Raw genomic sequence first — 13,614 nt, forward strand, 5'->3', positions numbered from 1 at the left:
GTGTGCATGTGCGTGACATATTGAGAAGGCGTGAATGGATTGCATTGCGCTGCTCCACAAATCACCTCCCGCCAACGCCCCCAATCCCACCGCCATACTTGGCCCTCTCGGCCTCGATCTTCCTCTGCTCCTCCTCTCGTCTCTTGTCCTCCTTCGCCCTCTCCTCCTCGTCATGCAGCTTGATATCGTTCAGCATGCAATCCAGCTCGGGACTAACGATGAACTTCCTATGCAGCTCTCCCAGACTCGTCGCTGTCCGGTTGCTCGGATCCAACAGCATCACCTGCTGCAAGAATGTGCTCTGAGAACCACCCGTGACTTCCATGACAAGCTCGCCGAAGCGGAGGAAGACGCGGCCGTCACGGTAGACGTCCAGCTTGCCCACGAGGCCCTCATGTTGGTTATTCGTAGTGAGTTTGGTCTTCTTGTCTTCGTCGGCAGAGTCGATGGCTGAATCGGCATCGGAGTCGATTTCGGAGCTGGGTAGTTCGTCCTTGACGGCTTGACCTGCTCCTCCGGCGGTGCCTTCGGCGAAGGAGACGGTGCGCCGCTTGCCGGTGACTGCTGCTGTTGAGGGCTCCGCAGTGGCTGCTGCGTCCGTAGCGTCTGCCTTGTTCGCCTTGAGCGCCCTAAACTTGGGGAAGAGCTGGGGGAATTGGAACAGATAGAGCCGGTTTTCGGGATTGGCATCATCGTCATCATGAAAGACAAAGTCGTCCACGAGATCGTCCATAAGCTCTTCACCTTCGCTCTCGCTGAGATCCAACGCATCGGCGCTGTTGACTTGCGGCCCATCCCCCGGCTGTGGCGTCGCTGAAGCGCTCAGAACAGATGCTGACCTCGGATCGAGCTCTCCCATCGCATCATCGTCATCCTCCGACTTGACACGCACGGCCGAACCGCCGGCCTCGCGCTCATCCTTGAGCATGCGTCCCTCCATCTTCTTCTGCCGAGCCGTCGCAGCTTTTTGCTTGTCCTTCTTGGTCTCCTTCTCTGCGACCCTGGGAAGCGCACGAGGTGCGAGATCGTCCAAAATGTGGACCTCGTCCATGTCGACAATCTCCACGCCGCCATCCTCTGGATCCGAGTACTGCTCTGCGTCTTTGAGCTTATCTGGATTGCGATACGCGGCTCTGTCGGGATCCGCCTTAGTTGAGGTGCTGCTTGTGCTTGGGTCTTTGCTGCCAGACGGGGTGAGACTGGAGCCTCCCGGACCTGTTGGAGCGACCTTCTTTCCGGCAGCCCGCGTCGATGGACCCAGAGCGAACGGTCCAGACGCTGTCATCTGCGCTGCTTGTCTTGGTGGGCGGGCGCCGCCGCGACCCCGACCTCGACTACCACTTCTTGTGAGTGGTGTGGACAATGGTGTTGCGGATGCGGTCTCGGCTGCAGCGGCGGACGTTGGCGCGGGAGATTCGGATGCTTTGCGACGCTGTGGCATGACAGGGCGGAATGACATACGGGTGCCTGACCCTGGACCTGCGGCACCTGGTGCACCGGGAGCAGGAGAAGCATACGAGGATCTCGATGGCACCATAGATGCGCCTGAAGCGCTGCGTGTGGATGCTCCGCGCAATGAGGGTGCGCCGCGCAAAGCAGGCATGCCTCGAAGCGGTCGTCCGCTTGTGCGGCTCGGAGGCGCGCCATCGTTGGCCTGACCAGACGACGAGGAGCCCGAAGGCTGTTGAGAGGGATCGGACATGGTTTCCGATTCAGAAGCTGACGCCGTTGCAACAGAGGCCAGGAAGAGAGCTGATGGAGAAGGTCAAGGAGCGCTGCGTGGTGTTCAGTGGGTCATGCAACACAAGCGAAAGCTGCTCGAAAAAACCCAGGCTTGGTGAATCTTCTAAACCGACTTCCGAAGCAGACCCTGAGCCCGATGTGGCCAAAGCAGATCGAGCGATCCAGTATGGCAGCCCAACAAAACCAGAGCCAAGCAAAGGGCGATGAGCCCCGCCCTTCTCAACATCGATAAAGAGGAAAAAGAAGAAAATCGAAGCCAAAAGGCTGGATCGGGAGACCATTTTTGCGCACGGTGCTGCGCTGTTGCTCCACTTCTCAACGCCTTTTCACGATCTGGCAGCTGTCTCGCATCTTTCCGCCCACAGCTCTGGCTCGTGTGTGGAAGCGTTTGGACCCGTAACCTGCCGTGCGTTCTTCGTATCGACTCTTCTTTCCACCACATCCGTCACCATCCCTCATACATATCCTTCATCCAAGAACACTTCCGCAAACATGTCTCTCTCTAGCAAGCTTGGCATTACCGATGTCGATCTCAAGGACAAGAAGGTCCTGATCCGTGTCGACTTCAACGTCCCTATGGACGGCGACAAGATCACCAACAACCAGCGTATCGTCGCTGCCCTCCCCACCATCAAGTATGCTATCGAGCAGCAGGCCAAGGCCGTCGTGCTCATGTCGCACATGGGCCGTCCTGATGGCAAGCCCGTTCCCAAGTACTCGCTCAAGCCCGTCGCCGCCGAGGTCTCGAAGCTGCTCAACAAGGATGTCGAGTTCCTCCCCGACTGTGTTGGCCCCGAGACCGAGAAGGCCGTCGAGTCTGCTTCTGGCGGCAAGATTTTCTTGCTCGAGAACCTCCGATACCACGTCGAGGAGGAGGGCAAGGGCAAGGACGAGTCCGGCGAAAAGGTCAAGGCCGACCCCAAGAAGGTCGAGGAGTTCCGTGCCAGCCTCACCAAGCTCGGTGACGTCTACATCAACGATGCCTTTGGTACCGCTCACCGTGCTCACTCGTCCATGGTCGGTGTCCAGCTGCCTCAGCGCGCTGCCGGTTTCCTCATGAAGAAGGAGCTCGAGTTCTTTGCCAAGGCGCTCGAGAGCCCCGAGCGACCCTTCCTCGCCATCCTCGGCGGTGCCAAGGTGTCGGACAAGATCCAGCTCATCGACAACATGCTCGACAAGGTCAACTCGCTCATCATCTGCGGTGGTATGGCCTTCACCTTCAAGAAGACGCTCGACAATGTCAAGATCGGCACCTCGCTCTTTGACGAGGACGGATCCAAAAAGGTTGCCGAGCTCGTCGAGAAGGCCAAGAAGAACAACGTCGAGCTCGTCTTCCCCGTCGACTACGTCACCGCCGACAAGTTTGCCAAGGACGCCCAGACCGGGTCCGCTACCGACTCGGAAGGCATCCCCGATGGCTGGATGGGTCTCGACGCCGGCGAGCAGTCGCGCAAGAAGTTCCACGAGACCATCGTCAAAGCCAAGACCATCCTCTGGAACGGCCCCGCTGGTGTCTTTGAGTTTGACAACTTTGCCGGCGGCTCCAAGGCCATGCTCGACGCCTGCCTCGAGGCCGAGAAGAACGGTTCGACTGTTATCGTCGGTGGTGGTGACACTGCTACCGTCGTAGCCAAGTACGGCGCCGAGGAGGGCATCTCGCACTGCTCGACCGGTGGTGGTGCTTCGCTCGAGCTGCTCGAGGGCAAGACCCTGCCAGGTGTCAAGGAGCTCTCTGAGAAGTGAATCGCACGCCCCAACAGCAAGCTGTAAGAAGTTTCCATGGCACGACTGCAATACAAGCGACTGTCAATGCTCAGAAAGCTGACCGTGTACCTCGTGTGATTGCGTGAAGCGGCGCTGCGGATGTTGCGTGACTGATCTGAAACGAAGGATGGCAGCGAGCAGCGAGAAGAGAGCTCAATCGATGCACGAATTATTACTATATATACGCAATGCAGGGATATTGATGTATATAGGTTTCTTGGCGCAGTTGGTTAGCGCGTCTCCTTAACAATTCTGGTCTCTCAGATCGTTAGGGCTTACGGAGGAGGTCGCCGGTTCGAACCCGGCAGAAATCATTTTTGCCGCTTTTTGTTCGACAAACACCTGCCTGGACTGCCTTTGGATGAAGTATGGAACACTCACCGATTGACCAGGGAAGGAAATGTGGAAGCGCGAAGGGGTGCCGCTTTCGCCGTATGTATGGCGGGATGCCAGGTAGATCATCTCGGATGAGGATGTTCGACCAACCAAAAGAGACGAGCTTTTTTGCTGCAGACGAGTCAGAGGTGCAGCCGAGGCAGATTTGCGCCTTGCACGGCGACTTGAACACGCGGCTTTCAGGCGAGTCTGGCAATTTGAACGGGAAAAAAAGGGTTTTGGAAGAATTGAGTTTGCCTGGAGGGACGGCTGGCTTGTGCTCCAAGAAGCGCAGAGAGAGCCTTATCAGTCGAGCCACCCACTTTCTTCCAGATCAACCACCACCACCACCATCACACATAACTCAAGTCGACTCCTTGTCAATTGAGTCACATTGTCACTTCATCCTTCGAGATCTCAAAGCTACGAAACGCACACCTTCGCATCCACAACCGCTGCACAACATGCCAGGACAGACCGGAAAGGTGCTTTTGGCCTACTCTGGTGGACTCGGTAAGTAGTCCGGGAACCATTCCGGAAGCGACTTCATTGACGCAGCTGTCATCGCCTGCTTGTCCCTCCTCGTGCGGGGTTCGGGCCATGTTGGACAGCTGTCGACCGAGATCGCTGGACCCTGCGCAACGCCGCATTGCTACCTCATCGACACCATCGCTGACCATACCATCTGCCTCTTCTGCTACAACTCGTATCCCTACGACCGACGATTTGCGATTTGCCTTGCGCTTTTCGCCCGCCCTTCGCGTGACTCGAAATTTTTTTCGCGCCCCCCTTTGGAATTTTTCCCGTGGTCGGTCCCTGACCGTGCGCCGCCGCCAAATTTGTTCCCGAACGGACCCGTCGCTATCCCGATCATCCTCGCTCGACCTGCGCAATGCACACTGCTTCTGGCGATGCATTTCATTGCTGGCTTGTCAATGTTGCCGTCGTCGCTGCGCTGGATGCCCGCGTGACCATGATAACCGCCATGCCCACACGCGACTGCGACTTGGCTTCTTGCTTGGCCTCCGACAGACACGTCCACTATCCTCGCATGGCTCATTGACGAGGGCTACGATGTCATTGCCTTCATGGCCGACGTCGGTCAGGAGGAGGACTTCGAGGCGGCTCGCTCCAAGGCGCTCAAGTGCGGTGCCAAGGACTTCATCCTCGCCGACCTCAAGCGCGAGTTCATCGAGGAGCTCATCTTCCCCGCCGTCCAGGCCAACGCCATCTACGAGGACGTCTATCTGCTCGGCACCTCGCTCGCCCGTCCCGTCATTGCCCGTGGCATGATCGAGGCTGCCGAGCAGACCGGCTGTCAGTACGTCTCGCACGGCTGCACCGGCAAGGGCAACGACCAGGTGCGCTTCGAGCTCGCCTTTTACGGTCTCAAGCCCGACATCAAGGTCATCGCCCCGTGGCGAATCCCCGAGTTCTTCAACAAGTTTGCTGGCCGATCGGCATTGCTCGAGTACGCCGAGTCCAAGGGCATCCCCGTCACCCAGACCAAGGCCAAGCCGTGGTCGACCGACGAGAACCTCTTCCACATCTCGTACGAGGCCGGTATCCTCGAGGACCCAAACACCACGCCTCCCGCCGATATGTGGAAGCTCACCAAGAGCCCCGAGTCGGCGCCCGACACCCCGGAGCGCATCGTGATCGAGTTCAAGCAGGGTATCCCGTCCAAGGTCAAGGTTGGTTCGACGGGCAAGGAGCACACAGACCCGGTTGACGTTTTCCTCACCCTCAACGCGCTCGCTCGCGAACACGGCATTGGCCGTATCGACATTGTCGAGAACCGCTTCATCGGCGTCAAGTCGCGAGGCTGCTACGAGTCGCCCGGTGCGACCATCCTCCGTGCCGCCCACTTGGACCTCGAGGGTCTCACGCTCGACCGCGAGGTGCGTCGCATCCGCGACCAGGTCATCACCCAAAAGTTCTCGGAACAGCTCTACTACGGCTTCTTCTTTTCGCCCGAATGCGAGTTTGTCCGCTCGTGCATCCCGCAGTCGCAAAAGACCGTCAATGGCCAGGTCAAGCTCGCGCTGTACAAGGGCAATGTTATCGTCGAGGGCCGAAGCTCCGAGGAGTTGCTCTACGATGAGAAGTTCACCTCGATGGACGAGCAGGGTGGCTTCGACTCGGCCGCCACCAGCGGGTTTATTACGGTTCAGGCTATTCGCCTGCGCCGATACGGTCTCGGCCTCAGCGAGAGGGGTCAGGCTGGTTCGGATCGCGACACTGCCTACGCTATCCGAAAGTGAGCGGTGCCGCCTTTCGACCTTGTGCATACATTTCACCTGTAGCTCCTGAAAGAGCGTCTACAATAGCATTCATTTCTCGACCCTGTGTTCTGATTGTGAGGCGACCCAGAAGGAATGATTGAGCAGATCGAAGCAGCAGAAGCGTGCAGACAGACCGGTCTCGAACAAACAGGTTTTGACAAGGCAAGGGTTTGAAGGAGCAAAAAAAAATAATGTGACCAGCCTGGGGCTCGAACCCAGAATCTCCTGATTATACCTGGCGCCTCTCTTAAGGGTGGATGAAACCACGGACGGGATCGTAGTCAGACGCCTTACCATTGGGCCAACCGGCCTTTGTTGTGGGCGGGGACAAGTATTGCACACATTATTGTAGCTATCCCATTCTTTTGACCTGCTTTCATCCCGCACACCCCCTACGCATCGGCGCAGGCAGCTGCTTGAGAAGAAAGCAGATGGGAGCTTCGGGAAATTGCCGTGACTCGCTGATTTTACTCACAAGCAACAGTTGGCTCGTGTCCCCGTTCTACCTTTTCACCATCACCACCTTACCCCACCTTCAACCTTCAAAATGACATCTACAGCGGCTCAAATCCTCAAGAACGCCTCGGCCAAAGTGCTGCGGCTGGGCATGATGCCGGCGGACGGCATTGGGCGGGAAGTGCTTCCGTGTGCGCAACGCGTTTTGCAGAACACCCCAGGAGCGCCCAAGTTCGAATTCGTCCACCTCGACGCAGGCTTTGAGCACTTCCAGAAGACCGGCAGCGCATTGCCCGAGGAGACCGTCAAGGCACTCAAGAACGATTGCCACGGCGCCATGTTCGGTTCCGTCTCGAGCCCCAGCCACAAGGTCGACGGCTATAGCTCGCCCATCGTCAAGCTCAGGAAGGAGCTGGATTTGTATGCCAACATCCGACCCGTGGTTGGCGTGAGGGGTACCAAGGACGATGAGAAGTTTGTTGATAGTGTTATCATTCGGGAGAACACGGAGTGCTTGGTAAGTTCATCACCCCACTGCCAAGGCAGGGTTATGTGAGCGATGTTGCTGATGCCTACCTTTGTGATGCTCGCAGTACATCAAATCCGAGACCTCCGAGTCGGGCCCCGATGGCCAAGTCGCTCGCGCGATCCGCCAAATCACCGAGAAAGCCTCGACCCGAATCGGCAAGAAAGCCTTCGAAGTCGCTCTCGCTCGTCAGGAGCTTCGCCGCACCACCCAGCCCAACTACACCCCCACCGTCACGATCTGCCACAAGTCGAACGTGCTCAGCGTCACCGACGGGCTCTTCCGCACCTCCGTCCGCGGGGTGTACGAGAAGGACGCCAAGGACAACGGCGGCGCAGGCAGGTACGAGGGGATCAAGCTCAACGAGCAGCTGGTCGACTCGATGGTCTACCGTCTCTTCCGCGAGCCCGAGGTGTTTGATGTCGTCGTGGCACCCAATCTGTACGGCGATATCGTAAGCGATGCCGCTGCTGCGCTGGTTGGCAGTCTGGGCTTGGTTCCGAGTGTCAATGCCGGAGACAACTTTTTCATGGTACGTTCCACCCTTCCCCTTTCCAGGATATCGATGATCGCAACTAACCGTATACACTTGACTTTGGTGCTACGCAGGGTGAGCCGGTGCACGGTTCCGCACCGGACATTGCAGGCCAGGGCAAGGCCAACCCCATCGCCTCGATCCGCTCCGCCGCGCTCATGCTCGAGTACATGGGCTACACCGACCCGGCACTCAAGATCTACACCGCCGTCGACGCCGTCATTCGCGAGGGCAAGTACTTGACTCCCGACCTCGGCGGCTCGGCTACCACTACGGAGTGCGAGGAGGCCATTCTGAAGAAGATCACCGCCTAAAGAGCCCGGCTCGAAGGAGGAGACCGGTGGTGAGCATGTAGTCGTTGGCATGAATCAAAAGAGCGCAAATTGCAGAAGGGTTTGTCCTCGTTCCAAAAGCTCCATCATCCCAGACGTGTGCGCATGCGAGTGTGAGCTGAAGCAGGACATCCTGAGCTGAGTGGATCCTATTAGACTTGCGATGCGTCAGGACGGACTCGCTTCTGGGCACGTTGCATCTCTGAGTGCCCCCATCTTGCGCAGTCGCATGTTTGGACGGGGCGCGCATGCCGCACGCCTGCCTGTCCACATCCCCGCCACAGCATGAAACGGCATGCATCTTCATCTAGTGTGCTCGCCGACAATCAAAGTGATGATAGCAAACAAGGCGGAACATATACGCAACGTAGGAATGCAACCGCATCTTGGCCGGTTGGCCCAATGGTAAGGCGTCTGACTACGATGACTCTGTGTGGTAAATCCCATACTGAAGGCAGTTTAATCAGGAGATTCTGGGTTCGAGCCCCAGGCTGGTCAATTTCTTTTTGCATCTCTCTTTTCTTTTCCAGCATTTTTTTTTCCGTCTATTTGCGAATTTATTAACCCTCCTACCGTTCTTCAAACCGGCCTTCTCCCTCCCCCTCTTGTCCTGTTGTGACGAGCAAATTTCGAGACATCCATGGATACACGAAGCAAAAGATCGCCGCTCAGCATGTAACCGTCGTCGTGAGCAGCTGAGCGAGCCAAAAATGATTTCTGCCGGGTTCGAACCGGCGACCTCCTCCGTAAGCCCTAACGTTTCAATGCGAAATCTGTTAAGGAGACGCGCTAACCAACTGCGCCAAGAAACCGGTATATCCGGCAGATTGACGGCGTTGCAAATATATTTCAGACGTCTGATTTCACTTCTCGTGGAGGGTAAGACCGTGGGCTGTCACCACCGTCGTCAAACACGGTCACAGAGACACCACCGTCACTTAGGAGACCAAGAACACACATCAGGCAGGAGGTGACATTCACACGCGTCGCTCTGGCAAGAAATGGGACTGTGACTAAGACAGCATTCGGATTGCAGATCAAAAAAGAAAGGGGTATGCGCTCAGGAATGAGCGGAAAAGGGAACGGAGTCGTCGACCACACTGTCTCGATGTGCACGACGATAGGGTGCGAGGGAGAGACATATGCGAGTATTACAAGACGGGTTTACATGCTGGACGAGCGCGTGTATGCTGCGTATCGGCGACGCAAGCTTGGAATGGCAAGTGTTCATGCTAGGAGGTGAGCTAGTGGGCGTTGTTGCCGAGGAAGCCCCCGAATGGTTGCTGCTGTTGCTGCTGCTGAGACTGCTGGTGGTGTCTCTTGAGCACCGTCGGATCGTCTGCGATAGGTGGACTGAGCATAGGCGGCTGCTGGGCGAAGTTGCCACCAAATCGCTTGCCCTCGTTGTCGACGCCGAAGGCAGGCTGGTCGTTGGCTATGCCGGCGACTGCCAGTCCTAGACCGCCGACGCTAGGTGGCGCGGGGGCAAAGTTGGCAGCGGCGAGCGAGGACTTGGCCTCCTCACCAACGCCGCTGACCGCATATCGAGGCTGGGACTCGGTCGGCGAGCTGGCCGAGGTACCCGCTGGGCTGGTGAAGGCGTTCACGAGTCCACCTGCCAGCTGCTGCCTCTGCTGCTGCGGGAAACCCTCTCCACTCATGAACCCGTAGTTCTGCGAGTAGCCCTGGTTCAATTGCATCTGTCCCCGCTCGTCCATGCGCGGCGAGGTGTAGTCCCCACCACCACCTACGGTAGCGTCGGTCAATGTAGAGGGCCAGCTCGTCTGCGCACCCGGCTGGTTGTATTCACGGAAGCCTCTTGTGTCCGATGGAACACCATCGTACGGTGGTCGACTAGCACTCGGTCCGTCGCTCCCCTCCAACTTGGACAGTGTCGCAGCACGCTTGCGGTTATCGCCGCTCTTCTTGTTGCCAATCCCGCAGCCCTTGACCAGCACATGGCGCTTGAGCGCGTCCTTGCGACTGAAGGCCTTGTCGCAGTAGCCGCAGGGGAAGGGTTTGACCGCGAGGTGGATGCGCGCATGTCGCTTGAGGTCGTGGTTGCGGCTGAAGATGGCGTCGCACGCGGAACACTTGAACTGTTTGGGCGGGGGCAGGGTGGTGCGCGCCTTGAGCTTGCCCTTGTCTGCGGCGGAGGTGAGCGTGAGGCGCGCAATCTGGCCCGAGGGAGCGGGCATGCCGGCGAAGGCGTCGAGAGAGTTGGGGCCGAGCGGCCACATTGTCTCGGCGTTGTGGTCGTAGGGGCCACCCATGGGCGCGGGCCCGCCCATCACTTTGGGGTAGGCATCCGGGTAAAGGGACGAGTCGCCGTACGGTGCACCGTTGGTCGCGCCGAGGTAAGTCGAGCCCTGCATCGGTGGCAGCGCCCGCTGGCCCAGCGGCGCCATGTAGGACGCGGTAGGATACTCCGCATAGTGAGCCGACGACGGTCCACCCAGACCCCACCCAACGGGCGCGGGCTGACTGTACACCACCGGGTTGCGCATCGCAGACGACGCTCCGTCATATGTGTAGTTGCTCTGATGAGGTGGCCCTCGACCAAAGTCAGAAGGCAGGCTTCCAGTAATCGACGACCTCTCGCTCGCAGGCCCCTGCTGAGGTGGCTGCTGCTGAACCCTCGGCACCGGCCAGAGCGGCTCGGCGGGATCCTCCGTCTTGGGCCGGCGGTCGTAGCCAAAGTTGTTGAACGACGACGGCGGCGTCATGGTGGTGTAGTGCTGACCGAAGCCGTACTGGCCGACTCCGTCGTGACGCTGTGCCACGGCCATTGACTGTTCCTGCGGTGGGGCAGGAGGTGATTTTGAGGAACGACGTTGATAACGAGCGACGTCAAAGGATCTTCAGCGGCGTCGATGCGCGTCGTGCTTTGTTGAGATTCGAGAAGCTGAAGAGAGAAAAGGCGCAAACGCGTTCTATCTTATGCGGTTGCCGTCACTGCGTAGATGTGACGAGATGTTGGTGTACCTGAAAGCCGCAGACGTCTACCGGGACAACCTCGGAGAAAAGCTTTCTTGCAGATGAAGGACGAAGGAAGATCGACCTGGTCAGAGTGATGCGAGATGCGTTCACACGTCAACGACGCGAATGCGGGTGGCTGGCAGTATATAGCCAAGAGCTGAACCGAGAGCAAGCCGAGCAGACTAGCAAGCAAGGGCCTGCAGCCAGCGTAAACAAGGAGAAGGGCGGCGGGGATATGAAGTGGTACCGAGTAAAAACGCACACCCGCTAGAGTGGTGCAATCGATCCGAGGCGTACCAAAACCGACCCGTCAGAAAGCAGACAGGCCGGAGGTTTTGGAGGGGCAAGGAGAAGGGCGGGTATCGATTTCCGCACGACCTCGACAAGAAGGACCGCAATGAAAAGCGTGGTCTTGATCTTCTACGGGAGATTTAGCCGCGGTTGGCGCTACAACAGGTTGTTGCGTTGTGCAGGTGGGAACAAGGTTGGCTGATCGGCAACCAACAAGGTTAGCAAGGCTATGTATGCACGTCGAGAGGGCGACAGCAAATGAAGAGCCGAAAAGCTTGGCGGAAGGCTGATGAAACGACTACGTGGGAGGTTGCGTCGAGACACCCGAGATAAGGTCCAGAGTCGTGAGGGTCTGCACGCATATATGAAGTAGAACGAGGCACCATAGGGAGGAAACCGACCCAGGCGGTGGGTCCACATTTGCAGAAGGGGGAAGGAGGAGGGCGAAGAGAGAAGGACGGCACAGCGAACGGCGAAATCGATCGACACCGGCCAATTTCAACGGAGAGGCAGATCAGAGATGAACCAAGCATGTTAGCGGATGAACTCTGGACAACAATGGGAAGACGAGGGAGGGAGAGCGCTGGACACAATCGAAGTTGCTAGCGTGCCATGGGAAGCTGTCAGACGAGATGGGCGCATACAGGCAACAAAGGCGCAATACGACAATGCCAAACGCGGTCGTGTGGTTACGACAAGGGACCGCGTGCATGCGGCGCGCGCGGTGGTTGCGACTGCGGCGGGACGACATCTACTGCCAGCTGCCACGAGAGCACTTAGCCGAACAAAGTTGTGGGCTTCATTTGGATGCCATCAATGCATTGGCGGGCGCCGACGATGCCAAGCTTTGTCTCGGATGCAGCTCGTCAAGAAGCACGCCCACCTCGCCGAGCTTGAGGCATCCGGGTCGCGAGTCCCGAAGGACAAAAGACCGTAAGACGGTGTCGACGGAGCAAGGTATCCAACCTCGGCGATGGCCGGAATGAAGGCCACCGAAGCACGCGGTCGAAAGACAAAGGCAGCGCAAGAGGCGCGTCGATTTGGGCCAAAGGGGACAAGGGACAAGCGCATAAAGGGAGGTGGGTGACTCACAATATCCGTGGATGAGGTTGCCAGCGTCGAACCGGTGGGATCGATCGTAAAAGCGCAAAGACCGCGGAATAGGAAGAGGGCGAGCTTCGAGGCACGAACAATCGCAAGGATGAGTGATGAGGTCGGAGGACGCGAGATGAAAGGTGGGCTGCGGTTCGGAGGTGGCCGTTGGATAGCTATCCAGATCTGCGATCGTTTGCCGATGGGAGATGAGAGAGATCTCGGCGGGTATGTCGGGTATGAAGAGCTAGCTGGATAGTGCCGAGGGAAGTCGAGATGTCCGTCAGCACGTTGAAGGTGCAGTCGAATGGCGGCGCAGGTCCCGGAGAGGGATCTAGAGGCGAATAGGAGGATGTCCGATCGTTCTGACGAGAAAGGTGCGGGCGGGAGTATGCTGGCGATTGAGAGCTAGCGGCGATATATAGGCTGAGGTTGCGGGATGTGGTGGTAAGGAAAGGAGGGAGCGAGCCCACGTCGAGAGGTGTTGACTGAAAGCGGCGGCTGCTCCGTTCCAGACCAGTCCAGTCGAGCTGAGTCGAGTCGGGTCGAGGCGATGTCTGAGCGTGGCAGCGAGCTGAGCTGGAATGCATACAGCGGGAGAGCCGAATCGGATGTCTGGAGATGACAAACGAGGGAGCAGACCGGATGGGGTTGTCGCAGATGACAGCAAGAGGCGAGGAGAGAGAGAGACAAGAGACGAAAGACAAGAGACGGTAGATGGCAAAGATGCACCCAAGCCTGTGGGATTGCTCGACCAAAACTCAAAACAGAGCTCCGACGCTGCCAATCCGAGCACGACACCGGCAACGGCGGCGGCAAAACAGAGGGGTCTGGGCAGAAGCGGAACGGAATCGAGTGAGAGCTGTCAGACAACAGAGGGAGGGGGAGGAAGGAGAGACGAAGGAGCTAGCAGCAACATCGGCAGCAGCACGATCCGCAAAGCAAATAAGCAACCCAAAAGCAATGCAGCGAGTCACGGCCCGTTTCGACAGCTGCACAAAGAAGGAATATGCGAGCATGACCCAGAGTTCTACGCAACTGGTCCAAGCTGAGGCAACTTCAAGCTGAGACACGCGCTGAGTCGGCAAGCATGGCTCTGCATGCAACAGCGCCGCAAGAGTGACACTTTTTGAATAATAAGCGAAACAAAGAGCCAAGAGAGAGGGACAATCGACAGTTGGCCAGAGAAATCGTTCCTTCACCCTTTTTTTTTTTTTTTTTTTTTAAATTTTTTTT

General features: G+C 57.9%; 6 protein-coding genes and 4 non-coding genes across 10 annotated transcripts; 5 read left to right on the plus strand and 5 right to left on the minus strand.

Annotated features, from left to right (window-relative positions):
* Nucleotides 1-61: 61 nt before the first annotated feature.
* Nucleotides 62-1,702, minus strand: PSEUBRA_001813 (DNA-directed RNA polymerase III subunit RPC4; the record flags this gene model as incomplete). Its single annotated transcript, XM_059464687.1, has 1 exon — nucleotides 62-1,702. One exon carries the CDS (start codon nucleotides 1,700-1,702, stop codon nucleotides 62-64), a length of 1,641 nt encoding a protein of 546 aa, XP_059320819.1.
* Nucleotides 1,703-2,235: 533 nt separating this feature from the next.
* PSEUBRA_001814 (Phosphoglycerate kinase) lies at nucleotides 2,236-3,486 on the plus strand (the record flags this gene model as incomplete). Its single annotated transcript, XM_016434989.1, has 1 exon — nucleotides 2,236-3,486. The coding sequence occupies one exon, from the start codon at nucleotides 2,236-2,238 to the stop codon at nucleotides 3,484-3,486; it is 1,251 nt and encodes a 416-aa protein (XP_016293722.1).
* A 232-nt stretch (nucleotides 3,487-3,718) lies between these two features.
* PSEUBRA_006449 lies at nucleotides 3,719-3,821 on the plus strand. The gene is made up of 2 exons: nucleotides 3,719-3,756; nucleotides 3,786-3,821. It is a non-coding gene; the product is annotated as a tRNA-Val (tRNA).
* Nucleotides 3,822-4,346: 525 nt separating this feature from the next.
* On the plus strand, nucleotides 4,347-6,146 carry PSEUBRA_001815 (Argininosuccinate synthase; the record flags this gene model as incomplete). The annotated part of the gene is made up of 2 exons (XM_016434981.1): nucleotides 4,347-4,395; nucleotides 4,915-6,146. The coding sequence occupies 2 exons, from the start codon at nucleotides 4,347-4,349 to the stop codon at nucleotides 6,144-6,146; spliced, it is 1,281 nt and encodes a 426-aa protein (XP_016293723.1).
* A 215-nt stretch (nucleotides 6,147-6,361) lies between these two features.
* PSEUBRA_006450 lies at nucleotides 6,362-6,478 on the minus strand. The gene is made up of 2 exons: nucleotides 6,443-6,478; nucleotides 6,362-6,397 (listed from the first exon to the last, which is right to left on the minus strand). It is a non-coding gene; the product is annotated as a tRNA-Arg (tRNA).
* Nucleotides 6,479-6,714: 236 nt separating this feature from the next.
* Nucleotides 6,715-7,998, plus strand: PSEUBRA_001816 (Isopropylmalate dehydrogenase-like domain protein; the record flags this gene model as incomplete). The annotated part of the gene is made up of 3 exons (XM_016434977.1): nucleotides 6,715-7,140; nucleotides 7,217-7,681; nucleotides 7,759-7,998. The coding sequence occupies 3 exons, from the start codon at nucleotides 6,715-6,717 to the stop codon at nucleotides 7,996-7,998; spliced, it is 1,131 nt and encodes a 376-aa protein (XP_016293724.1).
* Nucleotides 7,999-8,404: 406 nt separating this feature from the next.
* Nucleotides 8,405-8,514, plus strand: PSEUBRA_006451. The gene is made up of 2 exons: nucleotides 8,405-8,440; nucleotides 8,479-8,514. It is a non-coding gene; the product is annotated as a tRNA-Arg (tRNA).
* A 213-nt stretch (nucleotides 8,515-8,727) lies between these two features.
* Nucleotides 8,728-8,828, minus strand: PSEUBRA_006452. Its single transcript has 2 exons — nucleotides 8,791-8,828; nucleotides 8,728-8,763 (listed from the first exon to the last, which is right to left on the minus strand). It is a non-coding gene; the product is annotated as a tRNA-Val (tRNA).
* A 432-nt stretch (nucleotides 8,829-9,260) lies between these two features.
* Nucleotides 9,261-10,805, minus strand: PSEUBRA_001817 (Zinc finger, C2H2; the record flags this gene model as incomplete). Its single annotated transcript, XM_016435004.1, has 1 exon — nucleotides 9,261-10,805. One exon carries the CDS (start codon nucleotides 10,803-10,805, stop codon nucleotides 9,261-9,263), a length of 1,545 nt encoding a protein of 514 aa, XP_016293725.1.
* Nucleotides 10,806-11,584: 779 nt separating this feature from the next.
* On the minus strand, nucleotides 11,585-12,968 carry PSEUBRA_001818 (uncharacterized protein; the record flags this gene model as incomplete). The annotated part of the gene is made up of 3 exons (XM_059464688.1): nucleotides 11,585-11,638; nucleotides 12,379-12,629; nucleotides 12,896-12,968. 3 exons carry the CDS (start codon nucleotides 12,966-12,968, stop codon nucleotides 11,585-11,587), a joined length of 378 nt encoding a protein of 125 aa, XP_059321202.1.
* Nucleotides 12,969-13,614: the final 646 nt, after the last annotated feature.

Source organism: Kalmanozyma brasiliensis (assembly GCF_000497045.1).
Source record: "Kalmanozyma brasiliensis GHG001 unplaced genomic scaffold PSEUBRA_SCAF15, whole genome shotgun sequence".
Classification (NCBI taxonomy): domain Eukaryota; kingdom Fungi; phylum Basidiomycota; class Ustilaginomycetes; order Ustilaginales; genus Kalmanozyma; species Kalmanozyma brasiliensis.